Raw genomic sequence first — 23264 nt, forward strand, 5'->3', positions numbered from 1 at the left:
TAAGTACGAAGGGGCTGATTATTCAAATAGAGAGGGTTGATAACTTTTAGCCAGAAAAAAAGTTTGTCGAAACATATTAACATGGGTGCTAGTTTTGAAGATCTCGTCGAGGCGGATTTATTGGTGAAAACAGATCTTAAATCGGAGTTGTCATTTGTGAGATAAAACGTTTTGAATTTTCAAATTTGGAAAGATTCTCGCTTACGTCATCAAATTCGTCTGTTTCTACATGCATGCAAAACTTTCCCTCAATAGCATCCACTACAATCCAAAATTTGCAAAAAATGGATTTTTTTTGGTTAGAAACCGATCGCTTAATCCCTCCCTAGCGCTCGAACGCTAGCTAGGGTAGCCCTTTATGTACATTCAATTAGCTTTAATATGGCAAGTAATATCACCCTGCATGCTGTTGCTAAGAGCATCTCCAACAGGCGCTGTAAAATCTCGCGCGCTATACCGGCGATTGGGCGCGCTGTGTACCGCTCGCGCGCGGCATAGCGAATTTGGCCCCGGCGGAGGCTGTATTTTGCAGCGCGCGTTGGTGTGCGAAAACGCACCTCCGCCGGAGGCGCTATTTTGCAGCGCGCGCGTCACAAACTGCTAAATCGGACCGTTTTTTTTTGAAAATTCATCAAACAGACTGAAATTTGATCGAAAATACGAATATATTTTAAAAGTGCGCGATACAATACGACATTTTAACGAAAATACTAATAAATAAACTACTCCTCGCCGTCGTCGGACTCCCGACCGAAGTCGGAGCTGCTCAGTGTCGTGTCCGACACCGGCGTCGACGTCGTCGTGTACTGGAACTCCGAGGAGGACGAAAGGACGACGGTCGACGGCCCTGCGGCGTTCTGCCGTTCCTCCTTCCTCCTTGCCGCCGCGTCGGCCCTCGCCTTCTTCCTCGCCGCGGACTCGGCGCGGCGCTTCTCGCGACTCGCCTTCTTCATCGCCGCTCGCGCCGCCTTGCCCCCTCCTTCTCCGCGTAGAAGGCCTCCGTGGCGGCGACGTCCTCCGGGAACGCGCGCGCCCACGCAAGGCGGTTGCGCTCATCCTGCTCCGCCACGCGCAGGCGCTGCTCGAGGTCGCGGGCGCGGCGCCGCTGCTCGTTCGTGATGAGCGGCGATGGCGGCGCGAGCATCTCCGCCTGCTCGCGCGTCCGCACGTCGTCGAAGTTCATCTGCCGGCGGGGGCGGCCGAGGCGCCACGCGACGGCGTCGTAGGCTCGCGCCGCCTCATGCGCCGTGTCGTAGGTGCCGAGCCGGATCCGCTCCTCGCCGGAGCGAATCTCGGCGTCGAGCGGCCGGCTCGGCCGCGCGTGGACGCCGCAGAGCCGGAGGATGAGCGGCGGCGCGGCGGCATCTTCGCGTCGAGGAGGAACGGCCGGAGGCGGAGCGGCGCGGGAGGGAGAGCGGCGGGGAGAGAGAGGCGCGGAGGAAGACGCGTGGGAGGAGTGGCAGTTCGACGCTTCGCGCGTGTCCTCTTTATGGCGCGCGCGTAACGCACGCGGCAGATTTCCCGCGCGGGATAGCGAAAGCGCGCGGGCGGTAAATTTTTTAGCGCGCGCGCAGTTTTCCCGCGTCCGCTGGAGCAGCGCGGCAGCGACCGCGCGCGGCAAAACGGCGGTTTTTTTGCCGCGCGGGGGTTTTAGCGCGTCTGTTGGAGATGCTCTAATTGACCCGAGCTCCACTTATTTTTCTCTCCCCAATACGAACCGCGTGGTTCCCATCCATCCCCAACAACATCCATAGGATCCATCTAAAAAAAATCGTTGGATCCCCACCATGCAACAAAAGCTTCTGGTCGTTGGCGCCACGGCCCCTTCCTCGCTGCCATGCCTCTAATCCTTGCTTTGATCTCTCTCGCACCACCTCTCGGACCGTTCCCGGTCCGCCCGGAATCTGTGCGCCACCGTAGAAGGAGGTCACCGCCCCTCGCAGCCTGTCTCCCCACCAGGAGTAGCCTCGCGTCCCACGTACAAGCTACTCGCCGCTGTCCATACCAGCCGTGTGTTCCCGGCACCAGTCGCCCGCTGACACTCGCACCACCCACTTCCGCCGCCGGGCCATTTGATTCTGTCGCCTACGGGGAAGAGGCACCGATTCCGCCGATGCGTAGAAGTGGAGGCGGACCGGCATGTCCTCTGAATACCGCACCGGTGGCACCTGCAGGAGGCCCACGCTACTTCCCTATCCATGGATGTGGCACCGTGCCGTGGAGATCGGGGCCTTCGTCGACGGGTGAGATGCCGATACGGGAGAAGCAGGTCCGGCGCCCCTCCGCCGCTTGGTGTCCTACCGCCTATGTCGTGTTATAGGTTGCATGAGCGGGATCTTGGGCGCTGAATCCCCAGTGAGGCATGTGCCAGACTAATCGCTTGATTCCCCTCCGCTCCGGACAAATAGAATGAAATCGATTCATTCTTGTTTTTATCTTTAGGCTATGAACACATTTGATCTTTTGAGGAAGACTAAATATGTTGGGTTAGCTATGCTTTGTTGCCTTCCCTGTTGATTAGGATTAGGTGCTCGTCTTGTCCTGGATTGATTTCTTCTGTCTGTTCGTTTTTTCCGCAGCAGATTGTGTTCTAAATGATTTGTTACTTGTAGATCTTCTTGCAGCTTGTAGAACAGGATGAGGCTGGCAAATGAAAACAGGGAAACCAGGCTCCGCTGGGGCAACTACCAGCGGCAGGGCCTGGGGCTGGTCACCGGGGAGAACGGGGAGGCACCGCTGGGGAAACGGAACTACTCTTTTGTCGATACAAGAACATGCACGGTTGAATTTTTGTGAAAACAAACGGGCACGGCAATTATCTGCCGCCTGGTGAAGTTTCTTTTCACTTCTTTTTTGTTAAAACGAACGAACACGGCTTCTGTCTGCCATCACTAAAAGCTTTTTTTTTTCACAGTTTTCTGTTAAAAGGAGCGGGCATGTCGATCTTTTCTTGTGAAGAGAATGGCACACGGCTGCTTCCCGCTCAAACAACCTTACAGCATCTACAGTTGCGTTCCCCGTATCTGAAAAATATCGGATGAAGCGTTTGTGTACGTCGCCGCGTGATGATGCTTTTAGGCACTTTGTTTTCTTAGTCGTGTCACCCAAACATAAATTCTAAAAAATTATATTTAACCGAAAAACACTCAAATTTATTTAAATTTGTTATATATTACAAGGATTTGAATGAAAGCTGACTAAATTTAAACACTCAAATTTATTTAAATTTGTTATATATTACAAGGGTTTGAATGAAATCCGACTAAATTTAAACATAAAATAAACCAATGGCACCTGCGGCGGCGGCTGGAGCAGAAATTGTAGTCCTCGTCGTGCACGACGTCCTACCGCGAGGATCGACGTGCTCCTCCTTCACCGCACCACTGGGACCAGCCTTGTCAGCATCGCACAGTAGGTCGACGAGCGGCATGCCGCTATCGCGGATGGACAAGGCAATCACATCCTCGATGTTCCCCGCCCAAGTGTTGTGGTCGTTCAACGACGACATGAACGCGGCGCTGAGAACCCCACCATGTCGCCGAGGTTGTTGCTGCTTGCGACGAGGCTCTGCCGGCGGAGGAGTGTCCACACCTCGTCGTCATCTTCCTCCTTCACCTCCAACTTCAGGACGAGGAGGACCGGTGCTGCCACCGGAAGCCCGATGTTGCTGGGGCGGCTCGTGGATCGTTATTGCGCCGGGGTGTCGGCGTCTCGTACTCCTCCTTCACCTCGCGCTCCGGCATGGAGTAGGGCGAGACGCGGTAGGAGGAGGAGGACGACGTCGAGCGTGTCGGCCCTGACGATTAAGAATGGGAGGAGGGCGAACATGAGGTCATCCCCCTCGGAAGCCAAAGCAATGGTGATGGCAGCGGGGACGGTGGCATATCTATGTATGAGCGCCTTTGATTGTACTGTGTTTCGCAAAAAAAAAAATCAAAAGGTATTGGGATAATCATTAATGAAGTTTAATGCGTTCAAGTATTTCTGCAGGCCCCTGATATGCCTTTGTATGCTCTCAAGTTTCTTTTAGAAATTCGGTTCCTTACCAGCCAAAATAGTGGGAAGGTGATGATTTCATGTATTTTTCATATTTTTACGTGTGTTGAATTACGTTTGTGTTCTTAGTTTTAGCTGGAGTCACCAATAGCATGTGCCAGTACTTCACTTGCATCCGTTGTAACCAAGGAAAAGATATATTGCCTTCTATATTCTGGTTTACTTCTTGTTTTGGAGAGTACCTATGTAAAGCTGAAAATATCATCCTTTAAAATTCTTCAGTTATAGGATATGAATCTTGTATTAGAATTTTAGATACACTTTTCTTTAATCTCATAGCTCTTTTATCTCTTTATATTTGGATTACCTTTGTAACCTCTAGCTATTAACTGCATTTTTCTTAGCTATTGCATTCTAACCTTGCATTGGCTATACTCATTCAGTTTTCATATACTCATTGATAAAAGAGGGGGAATCACCATGATATAGTGGCCTACTATTGCGAGTTATTGCAAACACTATATGCATACAACCTAATAACTAAAACTTTGCTACAGTACACAATGAACAACTATTAGGTATATATGCAAATGTGATATTCATGATTTGAAGCATGACACTGATATATAAGCATAGATTTTGTAGTATTAATAAGCACACAAATTTTCAATATAAACACATGATCTTTATTGTTTGGGCTCCTACTGAATTTTCACATGCTTGTTCTAGATTCTTTACTTTTTCCCCTGAATTTTGACATTCTTGCGCATTATGTGGATTGAAGTTGAGATCAGGAACCACCATTCTTTAGATGGAGTGCCAGCGATAAGATAGGGGAGATGGTAGATGAGCTTCTTCTTCCACGCACTTTCTGGAGTTTTCTGGATGCATGCTTGGCATATGCTTGTTATTGGGGCTGGACGCTAGCTCGACTTGTCAAGGTGTGCTTGCTGCCGTGTTGGAGCTAGAAGTCATCGGATGCATGGAAGAAAAATTATAAAAGCCGTAGCAACGCACAGACATTCAACTAGTGTTTGTAGTAGATGAATTTATTAGTATAAAATAAAGGACTGGGGTCCACAGTTCACTAGAGGTGTCTCTCCGTAAAGATAAATAATATGTTGGGTGAACAAATTACAGCTGGGCAATTGACAGAATAAAGACCATACATGACAAGATGATTACTATGAGATTCATTTGGGCATTACAACATAATACAAAGACCGTAATCCAACTACATCTATGACTAATAATCAACCCTTAGGATATCATCCGAACAACTTTGGGTATTAAGTTGCAAGCAATAGATTATTGCATTAAGTAAAGTGTGTAAAGTAAACAATACAATTATCCTTGGATAAAGCATTGTCGTTTTCTCCCTAGTAGCAACAACATATCTACAATCTTACAAGTTATTGTCACTCTCCCAGATTTCTAGAGACATGAACCCACTATCGAGCATAAATACTCCCTCTTGGAGTCAGAAGCACATACTTGGCCAGAGCATCTACTAGCAACGGAGAGCATGCGATCACAAATAAAATATAAAACAGATCTATAATCAACTCAATCATAATATTCAATATTCATCGAATCCCAGCAAACACAACATGTAGCATTACATAAAGATGATCTTAATCATGTTAGGCAGCTCACGAGATCTAAACATGAAGCATAAGGAGGAGAAGACAACCATCTAGCTACTGCTATGGACCCATAGTCCAAAGATGAACTACTCACGCATCACTTAGGAGGCGGGCATGGTGATGAAGGCCTCCGGTGATGATCTCCCTCTTCGGCAGGGTGTCGGGAAGAGCTTCAGAACTCTCCCGAACTAGGGTCGACGATGGCGGCGGCTACGGACCTTTTCGTGAATGGAGGCTTGGGTATTTAGGTTTTTCCCGAGGATGTCAATTTATAGGCGAAAGGGCGATGTAGGTGGGTGCCCGGGGGGGCCACACCATGCCTAGGCGTGACCAGGGGGCCCCGCGCCTATGGGTGGTGTGCCCGCCTCCCGGCTCTTCTCCATCTCCCCTTTGGACTCCATCTTCATGATAGAAAAATAGGAACTTCGGCTTTTGTTTCGTCCAATTCCGAGAATATTTCCAGAACAACTTTTCTGAAAAACAAAAACAGCAGAAAACAGGAACTGACACTGTGACATCTTGTTAATAGGTTAGTTCCATAAATACATAAAAATACCATGAAGTGTAAACAAAACATATAGCAATTGGTGTAAAACAACCATGGAGTATCAAAATTTATAGATACGTTTGCAACGTATCAATCAGGTATAGCTTGTACAGCTCTGACCCTGCCGACGAGGTGTGGCGGGCGCAACTAAAGGCAACGAGCATGCTGACACAACTCACGGTAAGTTCCACTCCGTCGAGTTCCGCGCACTACTGAGCGCGAAGTTGATGAAGGAGAGTTTGTGCGCAACATTGAGTGAAACCCCAAGAGGAAGGTATGATGAGCACAGCAGGAAGTTTTCCCTCAATAAGAAACCAAGGTTTATCGACCAGTAGGAGAAAAAACGTTCTCTCCCGAGGTGTTGCGAACCAACTCGTGGCAGGGCGCACTGCCGGCGTCAGCAGCAACATGGAGACCTTCACACAAACAACCAAGTACTTTGTCCCCAACTTTCAGCGAGTTTGTCAAGCTCACTGGTTTTGCTGAAAACAAAGGAATAAACGATCTGTGTGGAAAAAGAATTGTTTGCAGAGAACAGAACATACCAATGTTGTAGAAGATTGCAATTAAAAGAAGAAGGACCGGGGTCCACAGTTCACTAGAGGCGCCTCCCCAATAAATAAATATGCTTGGTAAACAAATTACAGATGGGAAGTTATCAAACAGAGATTCTACGCGAATGGTTGGTGCAGAATACATGCTATGAAAGTATGCGGGCATTACAATAATATACATAGACCGTAATCCAACTCCATCTATGACTAGTAATCCACCTTTAGGATTGCATCCGCGACACCCTCCAGTATTAAGTTGCAAGCAACGGACTATCGCTTTAAGCAATGTGTATCAAGTAAACGATGAAACTACCCTTGAATACAACACCGCTGTTTTCTCCCTAGTAGCAACAGCACATCTACAACCGTAGAGAACAAGGTCACTTCCCATGGTTAAATAGAGGCATGAACCCACTATCGAGCATAAATACTTCCTCTTGGAGTCGCTAGCATCTACTTGGCCAGAGCATCTACTAGAAACGGAGAGCATGCAAGATCATAATAACATAATACATAATCTCAACCAAAGCAATCTCTCTATAAATCGGATCCACATCAAACCAACATGTAGCAATTACAAATAGATGATCTTTATCATGTTAGGCAGCTCACAAGATCTATACATGAAGCACAACAAGGAGAGGACAGCCATCTAGCTACTGCTATGGACCCATGGTCCCGTGGAGAACTACTCACGCATCACCTCGGATGAATACATGGCGATGTAGAGGCCTGATGACCCACAAGTATAGGGGGTGTATCGTAGTACTTTCGATAAATAAGAGTGTCGAACCCAATGAGGAGCAGAAGGTGTTGACTAGCAGTTTCGATGAAGGATTCACTGTAAATGCTCACAGACAAGTTTTGAGGAGATTTTGATATAGCAGATAAATAAAATACAAGTAAGTAAAATGCGAGAATAATAATTGCAGCAAGTGGCCCAATCCTTTTTAGCACAAAGGACAAGTCGGTTTGTTTACTTATGATGACCAAACGTTTTTGAGGACACATGGAAATTTAGTCTAGTGCTTTCGCTTCATATAGTTGATTAATCTTCATTGTTTTGATAAGTGTTGTGTGGGTGAACCTATGCTAATGCACCGCCCTTCCTAGGACTAATACATACTTGTGATTAAACCCCTTGCAAGCATCTGCAAATACAAAAAAGTAATTAAGATAAATCTAACCACAACCTTAAACTCTGAGATCCTGCTATCCCTCATGCATCGATATACCAACGGGGGTTCAGGTTGCGGTCACTCCGGCAACCCCACAATTAGCAAACGAATACAAGATGCATTCCCCTAGGCCCATAAAGGTGAAGTGTCATGTAGTCGACGTTCACATGACACCACTAGAAGAATAACACCACAACTTAAATATCAAACCATTAAATATTACTCAACATAGTTCACTACTAACATTTAGACTTCACCCATGTCCTCAAGAACTAAACGAACTACTCACAAGACATCATATGGAACATGATCGGAGGTGATATGATGATGGATAACAATCTGAACATAAACCTTGATTCAACGGTTTCACTCAATAGCATCAATAACAAGGAGTAATCAACACCGGGAGAGTTTCCCCTATGAAATACTCAAGATTCAACCCTAGATGTTACAGCGGAGACGAGGTGCAGCGGTGGAGATGACGGTGTCGGTGGTGGAGATGATGATGATCCCAATGAAGTCCAGCTCGATGACGGTGACAATGGCGACGATTTCCCCCCATCCGGGAGGGAATTTCCCCGGCAGATTTCTGCCTGCCGGAGAGCTCTTTTCTCTCTGGTGTTTTCCTCCACGAGGAGGCGGCGATGACTATCCTCGATGTTCCCCCGCACCTTAAGGTTTCTGGGAGATGAAGTACGCGAAAGGGCGATGGCCGAGGGGGTCGTGGGCCCCCTCCCCACGTGGCGGCGCGCCGGCCCATGGGGAGGGCCCATGGCGGCCCTCCTCGGCCTCCCCTTTTGGCTAGCTCCGTCATCTGGAAAAATAGGAGCTTCGGTATATTTTCGGTCAATTGTTGATCTTCAGAAATATTGTATCCTGACGGTGCTTTTTCCGGTAGACTCGACTCCGGTGAGTAATTCTCCAATAATCATGAAACATGCAAAATAGGTGAAATAACATAAGTATCATCTCTAAATATGAAATATATCAATGAATAACAGTAAATTATGATATAAAATAGTGATGCAAAATGGACGTATCAAGGCCTCCGACGGTGATTTCCCTCTCCGTCAGGGTGCCGGGATGGACTGCAGAACCCTCCCGAACTGGGGTTTCGGTTGACGGCGGCGTGAGAACTTTTCGTGGATGGAGGCTCTAGTCCCTGGGGTTTTCCCGATACGAGGAATAAATAGGCGGAAGGGCGGAGCAAACAAGGCGACAGTACATGGGCCAGGCGCGGCAAAGGGTGGGGTCGCGCCTGCCCTATGTACTGCCACGTGGTAGCTCTCCTGCGCGTGTCCTTCTGGCTCCGTCTTCGTTCTGGAAAAATAAGACTCTGGGCTTTTGTTTCGTCCAATTCTGAGAAACTTTCATGTACAACTTTTCTGAAACAAAAAAACAGCAGAAAACAGGAACTGGCACTGCGGTACTGCGTTAATGGGTTAGTCCCATAAAATGCTAAAAAGTGTGGAAAAGTGAACATAAACATATAAGAATTCTAACAAAATAAGCATGGAGCATCAAAAATTATAGATACGTTTGAGACGTATCACGCGCTCACGACGAGCTAGCTGGTGGAGCTCGTGCATCAGCGGCTACTCCCAGTGCTAACCACCGTTACTCAGTCAAAGTTTGGTGGTATGAAGCAATCTCACCACTTGACCAAATTGTGAGATTCAACTTAAATAGAGAGGCAACCAAATAAATACGCCAAAGTTACTCCAAAAAATACAACCAACTTCATGTGGGCAACCAAATAAAATGCACCACATATTTTTCGATCGCATGCTGTGACCATGGCTCCCAGCGCTTGTCCCTCGGGAGCCATAAAAGAGCTACGATCTACTAATCACGTCCTTAGTTGATCTTGAAAGTTCGAGGTGGATATATCTCAAACCGGATGGTTGGCATAATGGTAGAGATATCCCTCATCATGAAAACCAAAACAGTTAGCTGCACACGCGGCTAGACACTCCAGCCATGTATATTTACGTTTTTAACTTTGAGAGGTTTAGGTCATGACATTTATAAATGATGTTCTCATTTATGAAACTCAGAAGAATCGTAAAGATTGTGATCTCAGGATCAGATACAATTTCTTTTAATTGTCTATATACGGGGGGGGGGGGCACCGCCCCCCAACTTTTCACCAATCTCAGGATCATGCTCACGCTAGCCACCACTCCTTCTATGATGCTCCCTGGGGGCCTCGCCGGCTCTGTTAGCCGGCATGTGCACCATCGCTGCAGGGGAGTACAACTCTTCCACTTCCGTGCAGAACACCGATGGTTGGCGGCGCAACGGTGGATACGCCTTTGTCGCGGCCGCCTCAGCCATCAACTTTGCCACGTCTTCCTCGCTGTCGCTAGTGGCCGGCGTCGTCGCGAGGCAGGCGACCACCAGGGTGGTGGCCATCTGCGCTGTAAAACTAGCAATCAGGTAGATTTTTACTACTCTGATAATCTCCGAGCCTTGGTTCGCGTGTATTTATAGGATGCACTTTGTGGTGCTAGCAAAGTTACATAACGTATAGTACTACAACTCTATACCGATAGGTATTATTCAGCGAACTATCCTACCTTTCTAACACCCTCCCTTAATTATAACTTGGACAAGTTGAGATTATGTTTGAACTCTTCGAAGGATCGATGTGGAAGTGGCTTCATAAAGGCATAAAAAAATTGATCTTTCAAAGGAATAATCCGAACTCCAGTTGCTTATTCAACACTCCTTCTCTAATAAGTGAAAGTTAATATCAATGTGTTTGGCTCTTACATGAAAGAAGAGATTTGCAGATAAGTATATTGCTCTCAAATTATCACACCATAGACAAGGAGTTTGTGTCAACTTTACTCCTAGTTCATCAAGTAAAGACTGTATCCATATTATTTATGTACTTGCGTTTGCTAGAGATTTGTATTCTGCTTCACTGATAGACTTGGAAACTCTAGCTTGCTTTTTAGCACTCCAAAAATTAGGTTCGGTCTAAAGAACACATCAAAGGCTCCTATGGACCAACGATCATCTACACAACCTAGCCAATTTGCACCCGAAAAGGCACTAACAAGTGTAGAAGTGGACTTCATAAATATCAATCCAATTGTCACAGTATGCTTAACATACCATAGAATACGCTTAGCAGCAGCAGTCTAGTGAATAGTAGTGGGAGCATGACGGTATTGACACACTTTATTAACTGCATAGTAAATATTAGGCATGGTAAGAGTAAGAAACTATAAAGCACGTACCATGCTTCCGTATTTGGTGCTATCTTGAGGATCCAACAAATCTCCCGGTTGTGCAATAATTTTCTCTGAAGAAGATAATGGTGTAGGCACGACCGTGTAGTTTAACATACCAACTCGTACCAAAATATGAGCATACTTTATCTAAGTCAGAACTATTTCATTATTAACCTTCTTTACTTCAATGCCCAAAGAAACTAAGATTACCAAGATCCTTCAATGCAAACTCATGACTCAAATCCTTCAACAAGGCATCTATTGCAGCTTGAGAGGAGCTAGCAACAATTATATCATTCACAAAAATGAGCATAAAAATTTGATATTGGACTTATGATAGATGAATAGTGATGTATCAGACTTTGAAGCAATGAAGCCAATATTAACTAGTTGGGAGCTCAAATGATAATACCATGCTCCAGGTGCTTGTTTTAGTCCATATAGTGACTTGTTTAGTTTGCAAATATAAGTTGGTTTTCTCTTCTCTTCATACTCGGGTGGTTGTCTCATATAGACACCCTCTTTCAGAACACCATAACGAAACACATTCTTCACATCTAACTGTCGCAAACTCCATCCCATGAACACAATGCCAAGACAAGACGTACATATCCAATTTTGAAAAAATGACTGAAAGTATCCTTATAATCAATCCCATACTGTTGTTTGAAACCTTTGGCTAACAATCTATCCTTGTATCAATCAACAAAGATAACAGAGTTACGCTTGACTTTATATATCCATAGACAATCAATAAAATTTTCCCCTTCTCATGGTGAAACCAATGTCCATGTATTATTCTTCATGACGGCATCAAACTCCTCATTCATAGCTCCCCTCCAATTTTGATCACTCAAGGCATACTGGAGAGCAGCTGGTTCCTCCGATGTAGAGGACATGCACCATCTAATGGTGCCATCGGTGTAGAGACGAGGTTTTATAACCCCTTCAGAACCATGTGTAGCAGGACACATAGGAGAAGCCACGGGTTGGAGAACAACTGATCGTGATGCAGAAAATCCGGGCATGGCAGCGCAGTGGAGAGCGGGCAAAGATTTGCCCGTGGATGCGCTCGGGGACACATCCTGATCCAATGTCTATCTTGTAGCCATCGGTGTGGCCGAAGAAGTGGAGCGCGATTATGTGACAGGTGAAGCAGGCATAGAAGATCCATGCGGGAGGGGGTGACGCGGGGGAGATGCAGTGGGGCTGACCGTGCGTGCTCCTGATACGGCAGAACTGGGATCCCACACCAGATGACGTTGTCGGCGCCTAATCCAAGGAGATCGCAATCCATCTCGAAGGAGATCCTCCCAGAGAATCACCCTACAATCGTGATTTGTTGTTGTCTTCTCGTGAAAACTAAAATTAACCATTTGAACTGCTTGAAGCACCATTTTGACTGAAATTTTCTCCAGATGCTCTATTTCTGCGAGCCGTAGCCCATGGAACAGGAAAAACAGGACTAGTAGGATGATTAGTAGTATGAGTATGTTCCATATGCAAGTCATCAATAGTTTCGTCCCGTTCTCAAACTTCTAAAGTGAAGGATCAAGAAGTAGGATTTTTTCCAGAATTACTAGTTTGAGCGCGCTTCTGGAAAGTACGCCCGCGTTTTTGTCTGCTGCGTGCACTTGGCTAAACCTGGGGCAGCTAGGATCAGAAGCGCGGTCCGCGTTTTTGTCTGATCTCTGATGCATGCACGTGGCCAAACTAAAGGCAGCTAGGATCTAACGCGCAGCAGCCAAACAACGTGCGTTCCGAACCTCCTTGATTCCCTGCTTCACGTGGATGACCTACTTGTTTGTATCAGCGTTTTGCCTTTTCCAGAAAACCTAGACCTACGATCGATAGACCAGCAGCCGAAACAGGCGTGAATTGTCCAATCTAACCCAACCTTGCGGCGATTTACAAAAAATAACCCAAAAGTGGAAGAAAAGCACAGACTGACCCTCCGGCGAAACTATTTCACCAATCTAACCCTTTTGTGTGGCGCCCCTCCCACGGGCGCCACACATGCCCATGTGGCTCCCCTCCTGCCGGCGCCACACACCCAGCCGACGTGGCCCCCTCGCCGTTGAGCTGGTGCGCCCGTCCGACGTGGCAGCATGTGTGGCGCCCTCCCAACGGCGCCACACATGCCAACTTATATCATGTTTTCGGTCGAAAAATCCAGGGGCTCCGAACGTCCGGGACTTAGCCGTTTTGCGAGGCTCGATGTGTGGCGCCGATGCCACGGGCGCCACACTAGCATGTGTGGCGCCGATGCCACGGGCGCCACACATCCACTTAAGTGTGGCGCCCGCGCCCGCGCCCAGCCCGACCCGGCCGCTTTCTTCTCTCTCTCTCGTTCCTCCCAGGAAACCGCCGCCGCCGCCCGAGTCCCCTTCGCCCCCCCACCAAATCGACCAAGCAATCGTCAGATCCGGCCGGCCAAGTCCTTCCTCCTCCATTCCTCAAGGTATTCCCCTTCGAATCCCTCACATTCATCCACTAATTTCATAGATCTTGCTAGATTTGCACATGAACCCTAGACATGGAAACTAGATTTGAAATGGCTATGTATGTGTTGAATGTGTATGTGTAGGAACCCTAGATATGTAGGAACCCTAGATATGTAGGAACCCTAGATGTGTTGAATGAAATTTTACATGTATGTGTTGAAATCCTTATGTATGTATGTGGTGAAAGGCAAAATTGGAGCTTAGCAAATGCATTCTATTGTCTTACATATGTCTATTATGTGCCTAGGAATGGTATGTCTTACGAAATTCATATGTGTGATGTATTTGGATATGAACTCTCATGTATGTGTGATGTATATGTGATTCGGAAGTTAGATATATTCTCATGTATTCTTGATGGAATAACTCATATTTGTTAGGAATGTATGTGTGATGGCTTATTTGGATATATTCTCATGTATGTGTTGCTCATATTTGGTATGAATGGCTCATAATATGTTGTATGTGTTGCTCATACATGTAGGATGGTGTGGCTTCTGGATGAAGAGTACGACAGGGAGCACCGGGCTGTTCATATGACGGAGAGGGGAACGGATCTTCACCCTTTGAAGATTCGTTACCATGGCACACCGGATATACCTTATGACGAGAGGTACACGGAGTTCATCCGGCCTACCGGTCTTATGCCGTTCATATCCCTTGTAAGCCGTGGGGGCCACACATGAACCCTCGGCACTCACCGCCCTTGTCGACCGGTGGAGGCCGGAGACTCACACCTTCCACTTGAGGGCCGGCGAGATGGCCCCTACTCTCCGAGGATGTTTCCATGATCCTTGGACTACCTATTCGGGGCGAGCCACCGTGTATGAACACAGCTTCGATGGGTGGCGCGGACAGATGGAGGACCTTATTGGCAGTGGCTCCTCCGCCGCCGTAAAATCCAAAGGAGAGAGTTCCCGCCGGCGCGTCTTTCACTTGGATCGAACTAACTTTGCACGAATGCCCCATAGAGGCCGACGAGGACACTCGGAGGACGTACGCCCGCGTGTACTTATGGTACATGATTTCCGGGACTCTCTTTCCCGACGATGGGGGTAAGCTGGCCCATTGGTGTTGGCTGAAGGCGCTTACGGTGTTGGACGCCCGGTGGAGTTGGGGAACAGCGGCACTTGCCTACCTCTACCGGCAGGTGATGATTTGTTCTATGTACTATTTTCCTATAGTAGTGCGCTACACAAAGTAGTAACCAAATATCTTATGTACGTAGTTGGACGAAGCTTGTCGCAGGACTGGGAGCAAGACGGGTAGCGGCGGTATTGGTGGATGCATGCTCCTACTTTCCGTATGGAGCTGGGACCGCCTATCAGTTGGGCGTCCCAGTGGTACTCAACGAGACGCCATGGCCTCATTTCCCTCACTTTCCTCGATCGGGAGCCCACTTGGGCATACCTTTGGGACAATGTCTCGGAGATGACGAGCGATCCAATGATCATGTACGGGCAGTACACTGCGGAGTTGGACACTCTTACCGCTGAGCGGGTAACCGATCACCGCGGAGTTGCAATCCTAGTTTTGATTGATTCTACCGGCATCTACTAAATAATTGTATGCTGCAGGTGGAATGGGAGCCATATGGTAGCTACTACCGTATTGGCGCGGCGATGACCGACCTAAACCCCAAGTGCACGGAGGAGGCGCAGCTTCCGGCGTATGCGCTGCCCACTCATATGCATGTGGCTTGTTGAACACCACCAGCCGCAAAGAGTGATGAGACAGTTTGGGCTGTATCGGAGTGCCCACCAATGTGGCAAGACACGGACAAGGCGCTTCACGGGTAAACTTCTGGAATCATGCGATGGAAGATTCTTGATAGAAGAGGTACACACTAACTTGTTGATTCTTGCAGGCTTGATAGGCAGCGCAGAGGAAGATCACAAATTGGCCAGTCCATCATAGCGGCCACATCACGAGCGTTCCAACACTGCTTGGAAGCGGCACGGAATGCTGGCCCCGAGCGGATTGTGCCTCACGACTTCACCGCTTTCAACAACTACCTCGAGTGGTTCCATCGTAACACGCGTATCGAGTTAGTGAAGCGCGCGTATCGTGAAGAGATCTTGGACGACCCCATCCAGTTCGATGAGGTTGGGCAAAGCCAGCACGACACTTTTGCTCGCAGAGGGAGATCGACTTCTATTGCTTCCGAGCTGAACTTCGTGGTAATGGATTCTCTCACTAACTAGTACATCATCTAGATTGCCATGTGCTCGCTTAAATTGTGTATGCTATGTTTGTCACAGCGGGAGGAGATCCGTAAAACAGCCGAGGAGTGCGAGGTTGTGTGGGAGCAGAGCCACACAGATGAAAAGCTCTGTCGGACCGTTGCGGAATTTCGTTAAGGTATGATCACCAACTTTGAATGTACGCAATTATGTTCTGGTGGCTTTGTAACCGTGAGTTCCATGACGCAGAACACTGCACGAAAGATGCGGCGGTTAGCGAACTTGCTAGGTTGCCGCGAAGGCGAAATCCCTACATCCTCCTCTTCCGAAGAACATGTATGGACTATTTTGTTGCTCGTGAAACATGTTCTTACTAATTTCAACTTTTGTAATCTCATGTGTTCATGTTTGTGCAGATTCCTCCCGAGGACGACCTAATTCCGAGTCAAGGCGTACTTCCGAAGCGTACCTCCAAGCAACGGTCAGCTTACCGCTTGAAGCCAAGGGGCAAGGCTCCAAACCGGTACACTCCGGAAGATTATGTCAACCGAGGAAAGAAGGTTGTCACTGAGGAGGATGACGGGCCGCCGCGGAGATCAGCTATGTCGAGGATGAGGAACGACGAGCCGTTCTCTTCAGAGGAGGAGGAGGAGGAGGAGGAGGAGGAGGAGGAGCAGGAGCAGCAGCAGGAGGAGCAGCAGCAGGAGCAGCCAAGGCAGCGGACGAAGAGGATGGCCGTCCGGAAGCAGCCCGTGAGGACGACACGTCGAGGACGACACTAGGATGTGCTCCGTGTTGTTGTGAACTATATCTTCATAAGTATCGATTTGTGAACCCTATGTCATTTCGAACCATGGTCCGTAATGCTACTTGTTGTTTGAATCTACGTGCTACAATGTGACCTATGAAGTGTTATATGTGTATGTCATGAAATTTCTACTTGTTGTGTCCAATATTGTACTCGTGAATCGTTGGAGTTTGGTAGGATTTTTCATGTTTTCAACACAAGTCCATGTGTGGCGCCCTTCCCGCTGGCGCCACAAGTGCTAGTGTGGCGCCCGTGGCATCGGCGCCACACATGCCAACTTATATGAACCATTGGGTCCAAAACATACCGTGGGACAAATCCTGCGGGACTTAGCCGTTTTCGCGAGGCTCTATGTGTGGCGCCCGTGGCATCGGCGCCACACAGGCTAGTGTGGCGCCCGTGTCATCGGCGCCACACATCGAGCCTCGCAAAACGGCTAAGTCCCGCAGGAATTGTCTCACAGTATGTTTTGGGGATTACAAGTGCATGTGTGGCGCCGTTGGGAGGGGCGCCACACATGCTGCCACGTCGGATGGGCGCACCAGCTCAGCGTCGATGGCGCCACGTCGGCTGGGTCAGTGGCGCCGGCAGGGGGAGCCACATGGGCATGTGTGGCGCCCGTGGGAGGGGCGCCACACAAAAGGGTTAGATTGGTGAAATAGTTTCGCCGGAGGGTTAGTCTGTGCTTTTCTTCCACTTTTGGGTTATTTTTGTGTAAATCGCCCAACCTTGCTAGGCTACCGTGTGCCTGTATTTTTTTTCTTTCCAGATTGAAATACAAAAAATGAAATAACTTTTGAACGGAATGTCCAATTAATATTTGTTTTCACAGTTGTGCTAGTCGTGTCGATATCTTCAAAATAAGATCCATGTTGATATGTTTTCGGGGATTTTTTTTGCACTGCCTTACGTGACTAGGTTGCATTGCCTTTGGTAGAACTGCACGGGACGTTGTTTTGGTCATGCACTAACTATGCACTACCCTTTTTATACCACGATGCACTTCCTTTCGCCGTATTTGCATGGCGCGCCATTCTAGTAGTGCGGTACACGTGCACTGCCTTTCTTACTATATTGCACTGCTTTCAGTCACGGTGCACGTCATGTTGTTCTGACGGTGCATTCTCCATGCACTGCTTTTTTTACTGTGATGCACTGCCTTCCATCACGGTGGAGCGCAGCGATCTTGGTGCCCGTGCACCATGTGTTGGTACTATTGCTCACGGTGACAGTGCATGTCATAGTTTCGTGGCAGTTACCTATCCACTGCTTATTTTACTGTGTTGCACTGCTAGCGACTAGGCAATGCATTGTGTAAATAAAGAAAGCATTATTTTTGTTTAAGCAGTACACTATTTTTTTTGACCAAGCTATCTGTTGTTACGCAGGTGTTAGACCAAAGGAAATGCAAGGTGCATAGCTTTTCCATGGTCCCGTGGACGAGTAACACTACATCTACGGACTGATTCCTACGGACAGACGTGGAATCACCTGGAGCATTTACAACCCAGAAATCACGGACGGCACAAACAATCAAACCAACCGGAGGTTACCACGTCCTTCCATATCACATTTTTGTAGGACTCAGTCCGTAAGTCTAGCTTTTTCGCCCGTGGGCAGCCACAGGCACATGTACATGCATGATTTTCGGGCACCGTTGCCGGAGAACTGAAGAAAAGTTACACCACACATATTTCAAACTCCCACGGCAATCTGCGCTCACCAAGATTTTCTGGCGCCGTTGCCGGGAAGAAAGAGGATTTCTGCAAGGGGAGTCTCTCATCTCCAATCTCTTTACTTTGTTATAGTTTGCTTAGTTTACTTACTTTATTTTGTTTGCTTTATCATATCAAAAACACAAAAAAATAGTTTCTTTTATAGTTGTCTTTATATCAAAAACACAAAAAAATTAGTTTCTATTACAGCTGTTATTTCTATTGCTTAGTTTTAATTTTGCTAAATGTCTATTCCTGTTACTCTGTCGCCTGAGGAAATGATTCTCACTTTCAAGCAAGGGAGTGAGGAGAGTTTCAAGGAAGCTTGGTCTAGAATTAATAGTTCTTATAATAAAACTGAACTGAAAATGACTCTAGGCTTGCTTCTTAGTATCTTTTATTTTGGTATTATTATGCGTTATAGATATGCTTTGGACACAGTAGCTGGAGGAGATTTCCTTCAGTGTGATGGAGATCAAGTTTTTAATGCCATAAAAAAGTTGATTGCAACATATAGCTCACCTAGTAATTTTGATTCATCCCTTGTGAGCATTTTTGCTAGATTAAATACTCTTGAGACAAGTACTACTAGATTGAAAGAATGTTATAGTATGCTTCGGGAGAAGTATGATCATGTTCCAATAAATTATGAACCCTCAAGTTGGCTCCCTTCAGCAAAAGTTGATATAGGTGGTACAAAAATTTATGCTCTTTGCGATATTATGTCTGAGTTTTGTCTTATGCCTAGAGATATTTACGAGTCTTTAAATCTCTGGGGACTTTTTGAGGGAGGAGAAGAAATAACTCTTACCAATAATGTTGTTATATTACCCATTGGAATTGCTGAAGGAGTGCATACAAATTTTTTAGGGACGATTGTATTCACTGATTATCTTGTCATTGAATGTGTAGGAAAAGAACAACTCATGCTTGGGCGATCACTGCTAAAACTCCTGGGAGCAAGGATTGATGTTGGGGAAGGTATGATGACTTTCACCTCCTCACCAGGTACTTCTCATTGTTTCCCTAAGAAAAGGCGTAAAGGTAGGAGGAGTACGCGCAAGGCTCCCGCCATTTATGATGTTGATGCTTCTTCACTTCATAATACTTGATGCTCGCACTTTTCTGCGCCTAGCTGAAAGGCATTAAAGAAAAGCACTCTTGGAAGATAACCCATGTTTATTTTATGTAATTTCTCTTTTTGTTGAGTCTTGGAAGTTATTACCGTAATAACCTCTCCTTATCATTTTTATTTCGTTTTTGTGTCAAGAATAGCCTCTAATAGGAAGAAAGTAAGATTTGGGGAAGTTTCTTTCCTGAAAACAGATTATGTGTTGTTACCATAAAAATTCGTAAAAATAGCCAGAGCGGAATTTTGAGGTGCCATTTTTTTATGCATAAGCCCCAGGTTATTATCTAACTTTCGTTAGCTGGCCACATTTTGAGATGAGCAACAGAGGATTTTCTAAAAATTCTATCTTTACATATTGTTCTGTTTTGATAGATTTCTGCACTATTTACATTTGCCTCTTAAATCTCTTTCTTTTTTAGTTATTTTGATCAAAGAGCTTTTTGAAGAGTTGCTACAGTAACTAATTCTTTAATATATGTTTGATATATGTTATTACTGAACCCAAGTGGATTTTTTTATTTTAATTGTACTAATGCTGCTAATAGAGAATTGTGTGAAGTTTTGTATGAAGGAAGTTTTCAAGTGTAGGGAGAGAAGAATAATGTGATGAGATGAAGAATGGACAAAAGATCAAGCTTGGGGATGCCCTTACACCCCAAGAAATATTCAAGAGGTACAAGCGTCAAAGCTTGTGGATGCCCAAGGCATCCCATCTTCATCAACAAAGCAACAGATCATCTCTCTATGCGCTATATTTTTGTTGCTTCATACGCTATGTGTTGTTCTTGGAGTGTATTTATTTTTATTTTTTTATTTTAGTTTCGTTTTGTTTGCTGCAGCATATGTTGGATCCCGGGACATTTGTTTTGGAGAAATATCCGCTCCATTTTAATTGCCTAGAACGCTCTAGTTTTCTTTGTTATTGTTCTGCGAGTGTTCTAGTTTTCTAGTACTGCGTTTAGCTCTTGTTCTTTCACTTGAATTTTGTTCAGAGCTCGTTAGTATTCTTTATTTGTGTATTATTATCTCTTTGGTCCATAATGCATTTCATCTCTGAGAGTTATTTCAAATAAGTTGATTGGTGTTGGAGACGAGTAAAAAGTTTCATGCCTATAGTGATGCAAAAGGAAGCTTGTATAGATAGTGGCATAGATTTTGGCATGTCATGTTGAATGTTATTCTTGTCATATGCTTAGTATTTGTTGTTGTAGCATGACTTGCCTCAAATGGCTGAGACTGCATAATGTGTCATTGAAAGAATCATGTATTGTTTCCATCATAAAAGCATAATATTGTGGTATTCTCCTTTGATGTTTTATTGGGCTGACTTGGCACATGCTTATACTATGTTATGACTATAACCAGTCAACTAAAGCCTCTATGATAATTTAGTTTTTTACTTGTAATATCACTTTATGCTTTTCTTGATAATGTTTTATCGCTATGCATGATTATGGCCATTATTGCTCTCTTAGTTGGTCGCTCCCAGTCTTTTGCTAGCCTTCGCCTGTGCTGAGTATGATCTCTACTCGTGCATCCAACCACCATGAAATTTTTTTTACCAATTGTGTCCACCATATCTACCTAGTAGCATTATTGCTATTCCAAGTATATTCATCATGTTTTTATTTATCTTCCAAATTAAATTTTGGCATGAGAAAATTAGTCAGTAAAGCTCTCACGAACTTGATGGCACATTTACTTTCTTGCACTTACTAAATTTGATCATTGTGCCTATCTTATGAAGCTTATATGTTTGCAAATTGCAATTTGAGAGTTAGTATAACCATGCTTTCATGGGGAACACTTTTGACATTGCACTTATATTTAGTTGATGTCATGTTCTTTTGTTTATGGATGCCCAGCGGTGAGAAATAAAATGAAAACTTGTAAGTCCATGGAGTTTGTATATGAGTTAGAGAAACGCCTGGGCCGCTAATCTAAGCCATGCATCATTCATGGTGGAAATTTATAGCTAAACCATAGTGAGCATTCTATGAAGCATTTGCAATAAAAAGCTATACTCATAGTAAATAAAAAAAATTGTTGACATGCTTATTGTCTGTTTGTCTTGTCATTTTGGCATGGTATTGCTCTTACAAGAGTACCTCCGTATCATCGGGCATGAGGTATCCCGTTGGCGGTTCTCAATGATACATGTATACTTACAATGACAATAACTTATTTGAAACCTAAGTTGAGTAGCATGAGGTTTAGGTACTCGCATTCAAGGGGCATGAGATTTTCAACTTGTGATTTGCAAGCATATAGCTCATTTTGACTCACATTAACTTTAACCACTCAAGATGCTTATGATAGGGGCAATGAGAGCTCAAAGCTAATAAGTACCATACTTTTTGGAAGGTTTTTATACAACTTGGTTATCTTGCTTACTCTGCAAAGAGTCTCTCTTTTACTTTTATGTTGAGTCTTCATCCTCTATTGATGCACCAATTAAGAGAGCATAGTTGTCATTCTTAGTGCAATGTGCATAGTTCCAAAATTATTATTGATTGATTCATGATTGTGACTATTGCTTGTTCTTAAATTACTTTTTTGAACTTTTTGTTCTTAAATTACTTGTATCTAGTCACCCTCTAAACTTTAAAGGTGTCCTAGCATTTATGTTTTGCTACTCCATAAAGGACATATGCTGAGTACCACTTTGTTATGTTTACTCTATGCTCATAAATAAACAGTTGCTTTCAATGCACTATTATTCATAATCCTTTGTTTGAGTTACTCTTCATGCTATAACATTGTTGTTAAGTTCTATTGAATTGTATCTATCATGCCTACGTTTAGAGTAATTAGATCCCAGCTCACAATCCTTTACATGCTTGATCAAGATTGTGTTGGCTTCATGTCACCTCAAAAATTATTTTGTTATAACTTACCTACTCGAGGATGAGCATGGGTTAAGCTTGGGGATGCTTGATACGTCTCAAACGTATCTATAATTTTTGATGCTCCATTCTTGTTTTATACCAATTCATATATGTTTTGCTTACACTTCGATGCACTTTTATATGATTTCCACCACTAACCTATTAATAAGATGCAACAGTGCTAGTTCCCTGTTTTCTACTATTTTTGTATTTCATAAAAGTTGTACAGGAAATATTCTCGGAATTGGACGAAACAAAAGCCGAAGTCAATATTTTACCGAATCGAAGACGAAGTCCAGAGGAGGGTTGAATAGGCACCACAGGGCGGCCACACCTGCCCTTGGTGCGACCAAGCCTGGGCCTGCGCCAAGGCATGGTGTGGGCCCCCCAGGCACCCCACCGACCTAAATCCTCTGCTTATTTATACATCTTCTCGGGAAAACCCTGGATACCCGAACCTCCGTCCACAAAAAGTTCCATCGTAGCCGCCATCGCAAAACCCATCTCGGGGGTTCTGAAGCTCTTCCCTGCACCCTGCCGGAGGGGGAAATCATCGCCGGAGGCATCTACATCACCATGCCTGCCTCCGAAGTGATGCATGAATAGTTCATCCCTGGACTATTGGTCCATAGCAGTAGCTAGATGGTTGTCTTCTCTAATTTGTGCTTCATGTATAGATCTTGTGAGCTGCCCTACATGATCAAGATCATCCTTATGTAATCCTACATGTTGTGTTTGCTAGGATCCGATGAATATTGTATACTATGTTGAGGTCGATTATATATTCATGTCATATATTATTTTTGACTCCAACATGGGGTATTTATGCTCGATAGTAGGTTCATGCCTCTAGTAATCTGGGAGAGTGACA

The 23264-nt window shown here is 45.4% G+C and overlaps 1 protein-coding gene across 1 annotated transcript; it reads left to right on the plus strand.

Annotated features, from left to right (window-relative positions):
- Window positions 1–14152: 14152 nt before the first annotated feature.
- Window positions 14153–18078, plus strand: LOC124650717 (protein MAIN-LIKE 1-like). The gene is made up of 6 exons (XM_047190174.1): window positions 14153–14346; window positions 14571–14817; window positions 14896–15024; window positions 15063–15167; window positions 15929–16001; window positions 18047–18078. The coding sequence occupies exons 1-6, from the start codon at window positions 14153–14155 to the stop codon at window positions 18076–18078; spliced, it is 780 nt and encodes a 259-aa protein (XP_047046130.1).
- Window positions 18079–23264: the final 5186 nt, after the last annotated feature.

The sequence above is a fragment of the Lolium rigidum genome, chromosome 1 (genome assembly GCF_022539505.1).
Source record: "Lolium rigidum isolate FL_2022 chromosome 1, APGP_CSIRO_Lrig_0.1, whole genome shotgun sequence".
Lineage (NCBI taxonomy): Eukaryota > Viridiplantae > Streptophyta > Magnoliopsida > Poales > Poaceae > Lolium > Lolium rigidum.